The sequence below is a fragment of the Camponotus floridanus genome, unplaced genomic scaffold (assembly GCF_003227725.1).
Source record: "Camponotus floridanus strain SB8 unplaced genomic scaffold, Cflo_v7.5 scaffold18, whole genome shotgun sequence".
Lineage (NCBI taxonomy): Eukaryota > Metazoa > Arthropoda > Insecta > Hymenoptera > Formicidae > Camponotus > Camponotus floridanus.
Genome location: NW_020229303.1, coordinates 667,834 through 682,686, shown reverse-complemented (window position 1 = coordinate 682,686; position 14,853 = coordinate 667,834). Strand labels below are relative to the sequence as shown.

General features: G+C 40.7%; 1 protein-coding gene across 2 annotated transcripts in view; it reads left to right on the top strand.

Annotated features, from left to right (window-relative positions):
• LOC105255500 (uncharacterized protein KIAA1522) overlaps nt 1-14,853 on the top strand; it is a 124,947-nt gene that overhangs the window by 59,438 nt on the left and 50,656 nt on the right. For both annotated transcript variants that reach the window (XM_025407510.1, XM_025407511.1), the window contains one exon: nt 12,441-12,679. In XM_025407510.1, coding sequence (XP_025263295.1) covers nt 12,441-12,679 — 239 coding nt within the window. The remainder of the gene's footprint in view (nt 1-12,440; nt 12,680-14,853) is intronic.

Genomic DNA, 14,853 nt, shown 5'->3' with positions numbered 1-14,853 from the left:
AAATGATGCGTGCTGACGAGCACACGCGGCCAGTTTTGCCGCCGTTCTTCTATATAAGGATCAACCACTCGCACGTATCATTAACTTGGCTGAGGTCGCAGGTACCTCGATGACGTTTGACGGGGAGATGCGTAGCATTTTCTCGCATCGAATAGAAATTTAAACGCGCAATATACACACATCCAGCTCATAATATTATTAGCGATCGTTAGATGCGAATTTATGACGGGGATACAGAAAAAGACATTTTTTTACACGTGTATATTTATTGTCAAAAGTATAACTTTATTAATTTTAAAAACTTTCTCGTATATTAATTGGAAATTTATATCGGTGCAAAAATAACACAGGCCTGCGAAAAGGGGTAAACATTTTTTTTAAAGATGCAATAGTAATTTTGGGCGCTGAATCTGCCGCCGAATTTGCGTAGCACGTCAGGTTTTTGAATTATTTGTAATTGAATAGCCCAAAAATCGATATTTTGGCCAATTTCATGAATTTATTGTGAGTAAACCAAATTTTTTGATATATTTCTGTCAATGGTATCGTATAGTACTCACTTTCATCTTTTGAATCCACTTTTAATTATCGCCGCACAACTTTTTTTCGCTCAGATATACAAGTTATAAGAATGATCATGCATCCAATAAGCCATTCTAAATCAATCATGCAACTTCTCCATCTCACTACGAATCAAGATTAGGATAAAAATATACATTTTTAATACCTTCACCTTTTGAAATTAAAAATGGCGCATCCAATATGGCGAATAGAATCACATAAAAGGGCATAAAATTTAGAAAAATTTATCGAAATGTGTAACAACTGTATTAGACATTTCTTTACAATACTTTTTTGGCCAACCAAACCTGACATATGTCAGTCTTTTCAAATTTCAAGATCATGGATCTACCATATTGATGTCTATATAAATTTTCTTTAACGTAAATTTTCTTACAACGTCATACTTATATATCTCAGCGAAAAAAAATCGTGCGGCGATAATCGAAAGTGGATTTGAAAGGCGAAAGTGAGTATTATACGATGCCGTTGGCAGAAATATTTAAAAAAATTTGATTTCTCCACAATAAATTCATGAAATTGGCCAAGATAGCGATTTTTTAGTCATTCAATTACAAATTACTCAAAAACGTGACGTGCTACGCAAATTCAGCGGTCAGATTCGGATTCAGCCCACAAAATTACGTCGGAAATCATTATTGCATCTTAAAAAAAAAAAAAAATCTCGTAGGTCTGTGTTATTTATTGTGTCCTCAACAAAGAGAAATGAAATTCTTATACCTCGCGAGGAGAATTCAAATTTATATATTATTTGTGGAATTTTTGCTCCCCTCTGTCTCGCATCCCGTACAAGGGAGACAACAGGAGTTAGAGATGGCGAAGCAGGACACCGGATAGAATCAGGTACGTGGGTCGGGCAGAGGCCAGACTTAGACCGCGACGAGTCACCTGCGGTGTGACCGATGCGAGCCGTCAGCGAGCGCGCTCGCTATCATCTCACCGAGTCCCTGGCCTTCTTCGTCATCGTGCCTAATGCTAACTACTTGCCGGGACTCGGTAACGTACAGTCCCCTGCAAAAGTCTCGAATTTTCCGTTTTCATAAAATTATGAATTCTGCAATCACATTAGAAGACGACCTAAGGCGTTACGTTTATAATATTTTTCTTCATCCTGTTTGACGAAATAACACTTTCCGCGTTTGGTCCTTTCGTAGAGTTTAAGGATAAAGAGTGATTGAGTAGAATCTTGAGGCGGATGTTGGCGCGTTTCCTCAAGTTTTTCCTTGATATTACGCGAAGGAATCGTTTGCGCTAATTGCCGCTGGAACGGAAGAAGTCAAGCTCGCTAGCATCCGCTGGCAACCTGTTGAGTCGCGCTTCATTGTCGAGATATTCCGTTCTTCGAGTCACCTGTGCCACGTGGCAATTAGCGGCACACATGTGCGGATACGGGAAAAATCAAGCTGATGATGAGTTGCGAGAGCGCGTTAATTCACGCTTATAATTGCTCGCGATAAAGAAGATAATTACCTCGAGATTCGTATTTTCTATTACGTAATATGTGTGATTTTCTAACTTCTTTAAATAATTTAAATTTGAGTTTGATTCTATAACTCCTTTAAATAATTTTATTCGCTTCCTTTTCGACTTTATTGCAATTTTATTCGTTCGCGCGACGTCTTGTTTCCGCGCTTGTCGAAATATTTCTTCGCGTACTTCTTAGCGAGAACGCGTAATAGCCATGTTATTCAGTGACTTCTTACGTTAATTCTTCGTATGTACTCGGTTCGTCCGCCATATGGCGAAATGCCATCTCCGTGAACAAAAATGGAAAGCGCGATAGGGAACTCGTTTATCGATGCCACGGCGAGTTATGCGCGCGGCTCGACCTTTGATCGAGTAAAGTACCCGCTTCCAGTCCGTCGCTTCTTTTCTCATCGTCACGCTCTGACCTTCTCGGTAACTTTGCAGGTGAGATAATCTAACGCTAATCGCTCATCGCACGCGTGATGTTACGCCGCATCCGCGCGCGATGCTCGTGTTTCATCCATCTTTCGTTCCATTGTTTACTCCTTTGATTTTTATCGACTTCAGTTCCATTCTCAGCGAGCATAAATCTTCATTATTGACACATGCGTGCTAAAAATAATATCGAAAATCTTTTTATTTATTGTCATTTTTTCGCAAACGTTTCCACGATAAATTTCATCCAAAGAAATTATTGTGCGCATGAAATAATGAAATATATTGTATAATTTTTTACAGAAATTCCCTCCGCTTTTATATCCCGAAATTTTGACATGAGAATATATTTTTAGACATCGTTGCAACGTGATTCTTGCGAGGAGACACGCAAAAGTAAGCGGCAGCAGCGAGTTGTCGCGACCGAGATGACTCGCGGTCAGCACTCGACCTTTGGTCGGCTTACGTATCCGACTTGTTCCTTCGTTCGTCAGCGCCAGCTTCCTCCTCTTCGCCTTCCACCTACATCTTTCCGCGCGAGAGGGAATCGTTCGCGCTAATCGCACCTCGCGCACGAGGCGACGAGGTCACGGCGCTCTTTGTTTGTCATCCGCCCGCAACCTGCCTCGCTCTCTCGTTAAACGTACGTGTCCGGGAAGGAAAGAGACAGCTATGGAGAGAAACGGTGCCAAGACGCGATGCACAATTGCGTTATGGAAGGTTTCCAGCGCAAGCGGACACATTGATTCGATCTATCGCATGAATATTATTTTCTTCGTTACGGAGGAAAAAAAAATTTTACAATCTCTTCTGCGAAGCGCGCGAGAATATTTTAATTTTTCACGCACCGAGAAAAAAATCTGGTTGCGTTAATTAGAATTCTGGTGGATTCAACCAGATGTCTGTTGGAAAATGGACGAACCAGAATTCTTGTAGGAATTACCAGATGAATCTGATTAATTTCTTCCTGTTAAATTTACCAAATTTTCTGGTTAATAATACTAAAAATTTTTTCCATCTCAAAAGTCTGTTTAATATTCTGAATTCCAACAAGATTATTGGATAAATTCAATCCAGATTATTGAATAAATTATTTTAAATTCAGCTTGTTGGGAATTAAACTCATAAACAGCGTGATGCAAGAAGAGGATGCAGCTCAAACATCCACAATCAGAGAGCTAGCGTCCTCTTTCTGGCACTACTGCTCGTAAGAAAAAAAAAATATACTTTGGATTTAATGTTAATATTAGTTCTTTATATACATTTCATGGCAAATATTGAATACGAGTTAAGTTAAGAAGCAAGCAAAGAAATTAATGTAACAAGAAATTTTATAGATTCAACCAGAAAATAAATCTATTAAATGTTCTAATTATAAAAAATCGAGTCTTACAATCAAACGATTTTTCTCAGTGCGTGAAAGAAAAGTAGGTTTAGGAATTTTATTCGCGTTTCTCTTCGAATGCTTGCGTAAAATTTCGAGAGAACTATATATTTTTAATTAATATTCTTGCGTTGTAAAATTTAATTCTAAAGAAAAATTAGCAAATTCTCCCATTAAAATTATAAAAGAAAAACATGCATTAAAGCTACGGGGGAAGAAAGGAAATATTTTCGAGATTTTTAAAATCTTGAAGAGCTTCTCGTTCCATATAATAAATGCATTTTAGAAAAGAATGCACGCTGCTGCGTGGAATAGAGAGATCGCCGATCGAAAGACGAGGAACGAGGAACAAAGTTCACGGCAACGGGGACGATGGCGACGTTGAAGTTGAAGTTGAAGAGGTGTCCGGGAGAGGACTCGGTGGAATGACCCCGCGGATCGTATTGTAAGCGCGTACGTGTCCCTCGCGGAGGGTAACATATGCGTGATGGCCTGCGAAAGCTACGTCACGCAGGAACGCACCTCGACTCCCTCTCCTCTCTCTTCCCTCGTGCCCCTTTCTCGGCGTGTGCTCTCTTCTCGAGTTTCCTTGTCTTTCTTCCTCGCGTAGGGTACGGAGGTCACCGCTCGCCCATTGCCACCGGCGGAACAAGCGGCGAACCGCAGGAAGAATATCTTCTTCTTCTTGAACCCCCGGAATTTTCTTCATCCTCCAAAGGTACAAAAAAAAGAAAGAATTCAATGAAAAAGAGCAAACTTGCCTTCTTCATATTTCTGTATATTTTTAACATGATTTCCCATGAATATAAAATCTAGCGATATTAATTTCGAGGAATAAATTAGCGGATAATATCGATATTGATTTTTTCCTAATTGAATCGTCGAATTATGATATAAAAGAATAAGGTCTCATTACGTATGCTAATCGATGCGAAGTATGCATCGACGTGTATCTGGTGTCCCCTCGATGCAATCCTTCGACATCGAGCTCTGACAACCTGACCTGCTTGCAGGTGCGCGACCCTGACGACCGTACAGTGTCACCATCGCCGCAGTGTCTTGGCGAGCGACCATAAAAGACCGAGCACCACGCGTCAAAGAAGGTGACAGAGGGGAGAGGGACGCGCAGACAAATCGTAAAAAGAAAGGACAAAAGGTGCAATATAAGACCGCAATATTTGAAGCCGTGTATGCGGCTGTACATGGAAATCGCGTTGGAAATTTCCCGGTTGCGAAGCAAGCAAAGAAGATGGAAACCGCGCACGTATAAATATATCGAAAAATCCTCTCCAAGGGAACGCGTCTTTTTCTATATTCCATGCAAAATGTCACTTGAAGTGTGCTCGCAAATTATTCCTCTTTTTCAACACAATTTTATTCCGCGGAGGCTGTTTACAGAATTCTGACAATCAAGATGTATTACCTACCGTACGGAACCCACCATCGGGTAGGAAGCGAAAGAAAAAGAATCGCGGAGACCGAACATGACGGATCTATAAATCACGCTAAGACGTAAGCGAGGGACGAGCAGGTATACGAGAGGAGGACGCAACGCGGAGTCTGAAGAGCGATGTATGGACCATGTGCGCCGGTCGTGCACGTTAGCGAACGGCCCGACAAATACAACGGGAGCTAATTAGTTGCAGGAATGCATCGGCGCACAAGCATCGCGTTCCTACGTAAAGTCGAACACGCGGTGACTCCTAATAAGACGCAATCGTATCGACGTCACGCGACCTTCGGTCCGCGCCATGGCTATTGCCGCCTCTCGGCGGTTGCTGGTGCCGCTGCTACTTACATTGCTGGCTATAAATCGCCACGTACCCCCTGCTCTTTTCCCCCCCGGGTCCCCCAGGTCGGCTAATAAACGCTTGCGCCTCACGTGAACACCATTGTGCGTTTCATGAGAGGCCTCCCACTTGAAACAGCTGTTTCGACCGTTCTCCGCATGCGGCCCAAGGTTACGCGTTGAAGGGACAAAGACGAAGCGATTTCGCTCTGGTCGTTATCGATCGAAAGGATCGATGAACAAGGGGAGTCTCGGGAACTCGAAGGATCACACCTGAGACGACTATTCTTCGTCAAGTGTCAATGGGCGATGAGGGAAATCATCTCTTTCAGAATCTTTCCATGCGTCTAGTTTGCCTGTCTTGATTCTTTGCGGAAATGAAACTCGCCGTTTCCGGCGCATTATCAAACGATTCTGAAATTTCATAAACGTAACGACCTACCTCCGTCTCCCTCCGTCCCGATTACGCGTTATACCTGTCTACCGCAAGATCCAATTTCGCGTGATAGCGTCGCTCCTTCCATGCGAACACCTTCCTCAAGGTTACTCCCTCGCTCGCCGGGGGGGCACCCTCGTAATCGCCAACGAGACTCGCGCCAAGCGTGCGTAGGTGTATCCGCACGCACGCGTGCGCACACACGCGCATAGATAGAGCGAGGAGCGTGTGCGGGCGCAGTCGCTACTGCATTATGCATTAGTCATGATTACAAAGTAAGTGGCGAGCTCGTAGCGCGTCTGTAGTAATGACGGCGTATTTGCGGTGCTTATGATTTTCCACTTGAAATGGGCATAACCCGCTTTAATGGCCAAGCGCGGGGCGGTCCTCCCGGTCGCGCATAACTCATGGCGGGTTTACAGCAGCCGGGAAGAGAGATCCGGCAACGACCGCGTGCTTGCTGACGGCGTTGATCGTGTTAACGCCACGACAGTAATCTCTTCCTCCCCCTCCTCGATTTCCCGCGCGCGCCGGACTGGCCTTTAAAGGTCGTCATGGACGGTAGGTTTATTATTCTTGCGAACGGTCCTCCATATTGTCGGTGAGTCTTCATTATTTTGACACTAGAAAATTGGCCATTCGTGTGGTTTTTCAGATTTTTGAGGCTTTATCTTAATTTTGGAATTTTTTCTCTCGTTTCTCTCGAGAGGATATCGCATTTTATTTATTGGTACGTAATGTATATGGAAAAAAGATATTTTTAGTATCGATTTTAGTTTATTAATATTCACACTGAGAAAAAATCTGGTTGCATTAATTAGAATTCTGGTAGATTCAATCAGTATGTCTGTTGGAAAATGGGCGGTCCAGAATTCTTAGTAGGAATTACCAGATGAATCTGATTAATTTCTTCCTGTTAAATTTACCAAATTTTCTGGTGAATAATACTAAAAATTTTGTCCATCTAATCTCAAAAGTCTGTTTAATATTCTGAATTCCAACAAGATTATTGGATAAATTCAATCCGGATTATTGAATAAATTATTTTAAATTCAGCTTGTTGGAAATTAAACTGATAAACAGTGATGCAAGAAGAGGATGCAGCTCAAACACCCACAATCAGAGAGCTAGCGTTCTCTTTCTGGCACCACTGCTCGTAAGAGAAAAAAATATACTTTGGATTTAATGTTAATACTAGTTCTTTATATACATTTCATGGCAAATATTGAATACGAGTTAAGTTAAGAAGCAAGCAAAGAAATTAATGTAACAAGAAATTTTATAGATTCAATCAGAAAATAAATCTATTAAATGTCTAGTTAAAAAAAATCGAGTTTATGACTCGAAGATAGATCAAAACTCATCACGATGCAAATATAATGATCGCCATTTCTACGGTCCTTGCTCCATCATAATTTTTCTAAATTAGCTAAAAGTTATGCGTTTAATTAACATTAATTTAATTTACATGATAACTAGAAATTCTTGTTTGATTTAACCAAAATGCCTTCAATCATATACGTCTTGTTGGTACAATCAATTTTTCACACTTTTTTAATAACTATAGTTTATGTTATATCGTATTATGTTAATTAAACGCACAATTAAATTAAATTAATGTTAATTAAATGCATAACTTTTAGCTAATTTAAAAAAAATTATGATGGAGCAAGGACCGTAGAAATGGCGATCATTATCTTTGCATCGTGATGATAGTTTTGATCTATCTTCGAATCATTTGCGATCTTTAAAGGCCGTTGAAGTCAATTACAATTATTTGCTACTAGACAGAGCAATAAAGTAGACGACAATAAATCGTTGCGGTAAATCAGTGGTAATTAATGACACAGGTAATGGAGAAAAAGTTTCACATTCGTTATGGACTTGTATATCGACGATTGTAATTTCTTTCGAGAAACAATCTTATATTATAATGTTTTATTATTAATAAATGAAATACAAGTCTTTTTAAGATTGGATAAATTATTAATTTTTTTGAAGAAAAATGTCGTCAACTTTTTCGATAAAAGGCTCAATCATTAAAGCTCATCAAAGCATCAAAGCTCGATACATTTTTAAAAGAATTACTCAATTCGATATCTCTGTTAGAAAGACGCATGCAATACACATCTTATTGTGGTGAGGACAAAAAAATTCAAATATTCTTGATTTCGCAAGATGAAATAGCTCGCGATACCATTGAAATTATTTGACTCAACAAGATTTACCGATCCCGGAGATAATCCTCGTGTAAGGAAAAAAGTGGAAGCCCCCATTCAGCATCCTGTCGAAGCGCCACGCACGATCGCGAGAGAAAAGTCGAGCGTATGAAAAAGAGGAGGACAAAAAGAAATGATGAGGCTTCTCGCTGCGGTAGCTCGTAATGATGGGCTGCGCGCCGCGTGAGCCGGCTTGATCGTTCATTAAGCGTCGAGCCGACCCCGGATGCGGACGTACGCGACTATACGACGTGCGTACACGCGCGCCTCACGCACGGGGCCCCAGCCTTGCCGAGGCCAAACGGAAGAAACGTCACGTATGCGCCCGCATCCGGTTCCCAACGAGACAATCGAAAACTAGAGAGACTACAAAAAGTAAAAAACAGAGAATTAAATTGAACGGTATATTTTTTTATAAAATATAAATGTTGTGTTAAAGATGTTTAATTTTAGATTTATTTTTGTAGTGAAAAATTGCGCACAAATGTTTGCATCATTTAATTAACAATATTATATTTTTATTATATATATTTTTGTATAGTTTATTAAATTTTCTATCGACTCCCGTTGACTGTTGATTGCGATAGAATTGCAGCAACGCGCTTGCACCGACTTTGCCGTATCACTCATCGTATGAGAACCCACGTTGATGTATCCTTGAGTCATCCATCGAACAATGCATCGCGCGGAAGCCTCGAAGTGACGTTTGTATCCGGATGTTGGATGCTGCGGGTCGATCTGGGAGCTCGCGTTGCCCGACTTTCCCGATTCGCCTCTATCTCGCCCGCGGGATCGTGGAAAAATTCTCAGCTCGGTGAAATTTCTGAAACACTCCTAACGCGAGAATAATTAACGCCGACCTCGGAGGGAAGAGAGGTCCGCCGGCTTTATTTCCGTCGCGCCGGCAGTCGACTACGAACCGCGACCTCGAAGGTCAATTCGTTTTAGCCGCGGTCGCGCCGGATAATTTATGACTACGGTGTTCGCTATTACTACGAGTTCCTGGTGTCCCATCTCGCTGTCTTCTCGTCGGCTTTCTTTCTCGCGGAACCTGTCTCGCCCGGGAACGAAATAGTTAACCGAGCAGCTTCGCTAAAACCGGTAAATTACACGCGTGTCTTGATAAATGCGGCATTAAGATAAAATCAGAAGCGCAAAACTATTGTTTGCGGTAAGATTATCGTTTCTTTCCCTCCACGACGCTTTGCACGTACTTTCTACTTTCTATTCATTGCAGAGATTCGGCATTTGGGCTTTATTTCGCGTAAAACGACGTATTATTTTGTACGAGACGCCAAAGTGTCGCGGTGCAATCCTGACTCATGCTTTCGTCGAGTAATCTTGACGTACGGGCTTCACGGAGCGGGCATTGTCAAGAAATACGTGCGTTGCATGTTAGTTCATTTTAACACGTCGTTACGATATTTCACACTCAGATCTTGCGTGGTTCTCAGTATTATCACCGTAGATATCCCGCTGCTGTAGCCTCTTTCGTTTACGTGCAACCAAGTCTCCTGGCAAATTCTTTCGGACGAGTAGCATTTATTGGAAACTATCTGACTGCGAAACTTTTTTTTGTGAAGGACGATGTGCTTAGAAATATATTCTTGTTCGTTTTTTGAAGAGAGGAACATTTATTTAAGTTTCTTCTTTTCGAAACAAGTTCTTCTAAAGATTTATAATCTCCTCCAAAAAATCGAATATCTCACAGATTGTTTCTCCAACGTATTAATTTGATTATATTTTATCTATATATTTATCTCTTTTTTTTTTTAATAAATAAATCGGACAATTACAAGAATCCTCTACGTGTTCTCTCTGTGAATTCGAATTATTTTCGCGAGTGTAGATGCAAATAATTTTTACACGACTATGCAAATATCGTCAAGTCAACTTGGAAGATAAAACATGCTCGGACGATCTTTAAACAATGGCTTCCTCCCTTGGAAGTTTCCAAAGTGTCCTTATTTGTGGATACATGTGTCATTTGTCGCGCTACCATCGACATAAAACTCGCGAAGAAACAACGTGAGAAAATGCGAGGAAGAAATTTTCTGCTGCGCAAAATTGATGAGAAACATGACATTTTTGGAATGTATAGAATTTTTTATCGTGAATGTTGCGACAATATCAACTTGTTATTCTTGGTAATTCGAAATTTATATTCGAGAAATTTGAAATCCGTGTTTCTCAACACGTCATGATTTCAACAAGTTCATTAACTGCGCGTTTTTCACCAACATACATTTTATATTTCCTGCTCTACTGTATATTTAATAGGGAACTATAAAACCCAGCACTCCACAAATTATTGACCCGACGTGACGTCATTCTAAAATTCATTAAAATTAATAAAGTTGTGTTTCAAAATCTCTTATCGAACGTGTCATTTATAGCATCGTTCCATCATTCTCGTTAGCAATCAATTTCGTCGATCAAACGATGCGTGCAATGTTTGTTGTCCGCGTAGTCTCCAATTTTATAACTATTCGTTTATGACGAGATACGTGGAGAGAGAAGGCGGCTTTGAACGTCGAGAGACCGGGAACGGTCTCCCCGCTAGCAAATAGTGCTTAATGGAATTTTTATGAGCAGTTGTAAATATTTTAACTCGAAATAATGAAGACATTTGGTAGTATCATAGAAATGGCTTTTACGATCGCTACCCTCGCCTGTATCTCGCTGCGAAGCCGCTTCCACAACCGGATTGGAGAATATAACGCGATAACAGCTGAGCACAGCCTGCCTGGAGGTGTTAACTCTAGGCATTATAAAAATAATCACAATGTGTCTGTTCGCGTATGTCCGATATCGCTTTATTGCGAGAAAATTTCTGCCGCGTTCATTTTCAGCTATTGCGAGTCAATACCTTGATTATATCCGATAAAAATTGGGCAAACGAATCGGTTAATTTTAAAATAAATTTTAAAATAAATTATATTTGTTAATACATTTTGACAGATGGATAAAAAATATTTTATTACGCAATAAGGAAATATATTTACGGAATAATTATTGTCTAATGAAACTCGTTTGGTCGTACGCGAAGATGATGAGTAAAAAATAACGGAGCATACCGGGTGCGGAAAGAGCTCCGAAGCTCTCGTATGTTTCGCGTTGTTGGTATTAAACCGCGGCCGATCGTATCGGACGGCAAATTCGGCGACATGGACGAGTTACTGCCTCCATAAAATTCCAGGCGTTTAACGATGACAAGAATTTATCGGATATTTTAGGCAGTGGACAGTGACCCCCACGATTCTCCTCGTTCCCCGCGCCTTTTCGGCGCTCGATCCTCCCCTCGGTCTCTGATCAAGGCAGAAGATAATGGCGCCAGGACGGGACCATTTATTGAGCGTAAATCTCCCGTGCCGGTGGCTAGCGTCGCCACCATGTGTAATCCTACGGGGTTATCTCTCGTATTTTACTTGAATTTCCGGCGGCGAAAGATGCCGTTTACACGACGCGATGCTCCGAGAGCTTTACGACGTAGCGTAAAAATTACGTTTCGTTACGAAACCGAAGCCATTCCGCGAGAAATAAACGCTCGACATAAAGTCGCTGAAATTTTCTAAACACTCTTCGAAATCGTCATGTGGCTTAGGATGTTTTGTACCTTTTTAATTTTTAAAATATTGAGAATTTAATGAAAATTGCACAAAATGTCCTTACATATGTTTAGAATCTTCGGTACAATTTTTAAATCGATTCACAAGTTATAAAGATTGTAATTTGCATCGAATTAACATGTGTTCTTATGGGAAACGTATAACCACGTCGATTCAAATGATAAAAACACATAGAAATAATATTCAGAATTTGTTTAAAATTTACAAAAGTTTAGATACAGAGAAAATATTAAGGATATCTTAATTTTTTTTCTGTGCAATTTGATGAAGCAAATAAAATAAAATAAAATATAAATAAAATATTCTTGTCAAAAATTCGTACACTTTTAATCTTTTCTAGATCGATAGCTAATTGTACATACAAAACATCCTTAAGGATATCTTGATTTTTTCTGTGCAATTTGATGAAGCAAAATAAAATAAAATATTCTTATCAAAAATTCGTACACTTTTAATCTTTTCTAGATCGGTGGCCAATGATATATCCTATGACTTCCAGGTGAGGTGTCGGGCGAAAACGTGTCCGCGGGCACGGGACCAGCACGTGGCGGTGATCGTGGAGAAGCGGCGGATTTAGGTACGCACTCGGAAAACAACGACGGGGCCACCCTGGCAGCGAACACAGCGGTCGACGCCAGGGGCGGAAGCCCTCAGGGTGCCCACCTGTCCGGTGCGGCGACCCCCAGACCTCCAAGGGGTAGAAGGCGGCAGAATCAGAATGGCCTCGACACGACCCAAGTAAGTGGAACTTTTTATATTTGCCGCTATTTTTAGTTATACTTATTATTATACGAATATATTCAAAATATTCTCAGATCTCGAATAATATTTGCTCCTCCTGATCATTCCCTTCACGAAAAGGCTCACGATAGATGTTTGGAGTTAAATTTTGACACGGTACACAAAACTTCTACGCACACATAGGTAAACACAATCTTACTATATTGACGTAGAGTGACTGAATTTTTATTTATTTATTTTTTTTTTTTCGTTCGTCGCGAGAAGGACGCGAGATTTGTTGTACAAATTTTTCGAGAGACGCGTCGCTTCTTCCGTGAAGTGTAGTGTTTGAGCACTTGGGGACACGTGCGCTAGTCCGGGGAGATATCCTCGACGAGAGAGTCCATCGCTCCTGCTGGCGGTAGCTCGTACACGTGTACACGAAGAGTCCCGTTCAAAACCAACCATGCAGCAACTATGTCAACCGCGTCGAAAGCCGCAGTGTCATTCCGCCGTTGACATCCGTCGACCCGTTCGACGCTTCTGTAAACGACTTGAGCGAAAGAAAAGAAGAGGAGAAAAAATGAAAGAGGAGCCTTCGCTGGCTGTGCTTGGCAGTGCTTAGAGCCGTGATGGTTAAAAATTGATGACCATCGATAGAAAGAATAGCGTTCGTGACACGCGAGAATTTCTCCTCGCTCAGGTTCGTAGACCGTATGACTGGAAAGATCTTCGAAGAATAGTAGCAACTCGAGAAATTAATCCCCCGCGCGCGGCAAGCATCATCCTGATTTATTAACTTTTGGTATCGAGAATCCGCTGGAGTAAATCAAACGAGTCGATAAACACGAACGAAAGGATTAATTCTCTCTCGCTTGAAAAATACAATCTGGAAAAAAATTAGACATACTCGCTAAGATTCCTATAGAAAATATGCGTGTAATATTTCGTAACATTTTTGTTGTATAATTATGTAAAAAAAAAAGAATCTAAAATCTATTCTATAAAATTATTCTGTTTATCTCTTGCACTGAAGCTCGAGCGTAGGAGCTATTATTTTATTAAAAAAAAGATTGCTTTTTTTTATTCTACCTCGCGTCACCGATCGCTACCTCTCGCCTTCGCGTATTTTCTCTATCGAGACCCGAAGGTATCGCCGAGCGAACCTCTATTCGAAACGTAGGTATATACGAGATCGTGTCTGCGTCGTGAGCCTGAAGCGGTCCCTTGTCAGGAAGAGGTCCGAAGGCGAGAAAGAGATTTACCGTGGTCTCTCTGTGCGAGAGAGCGGCCACGGGGCTCTCGGGGACCCTATTCTACGCCAATCGACTCTCGTTCTTCTTAGTGTCACGGCGCTCGCTCTCTCGCCGCGCCGCCGAAGAGGAGTCAACTCTTACGCCACGCGTTACCTTCATTACCATATCTCAGATGCAATCTGTTCCCGGGAATTAATGCACCCGAGATATTTCCTGCCGCCTCGGATCTCACCCGGAGCGAAACGTCGTATCCGCGCGCTGCAGCTGCCGAGTATCTCTCACGAAGGCGTGGTCCGTCCCGAGAGAAGCAGAGTTTTTCTCACACATATGAATAAAGATCGTTTATTAATTTTGAAATAAAGTCGCAGGCAATCATTGGCATCTAAATAGATGGACGGAGCATTAGCTGTCGATTAAGACGAGGGAGGGCTTTGATATTCGCGGTAAAGGGAGACTCTATGAACTTCGGTTGAATTTGGTTATTCCCGATAATGATCGGTTAATAATTCGACTTCAACTTCTTTCATTAACATCAAAGTTTAGATCACATGTATTAAGTTGTGTTGTGACTAATGTCATATTATTTTTATATTTATTATATTATTTAATATATATATATTTATATATTAAATAATATACATAAATAATATTATAATAATAATATAATATTATATATAATGTTATATATATGTATATATGTATCTTTTATATATTATTTAATATTATTATTTTTATATTATTTTAGCGGCGTTAGCGATTTTCTCTAAGTAAACATTTCTGTGAAAATTTAGTTGAGAATTGATGATGTCAATGGAATTGTCATGTAATGTCAAATTGTGCCGAATAGTCGAACGTTGACGGAATTAATCGAAATTCATGCACTCCCCCTTACTGCATTTATCAGTTACCCCTCTCAAAAGACTCCGTCTATCTATT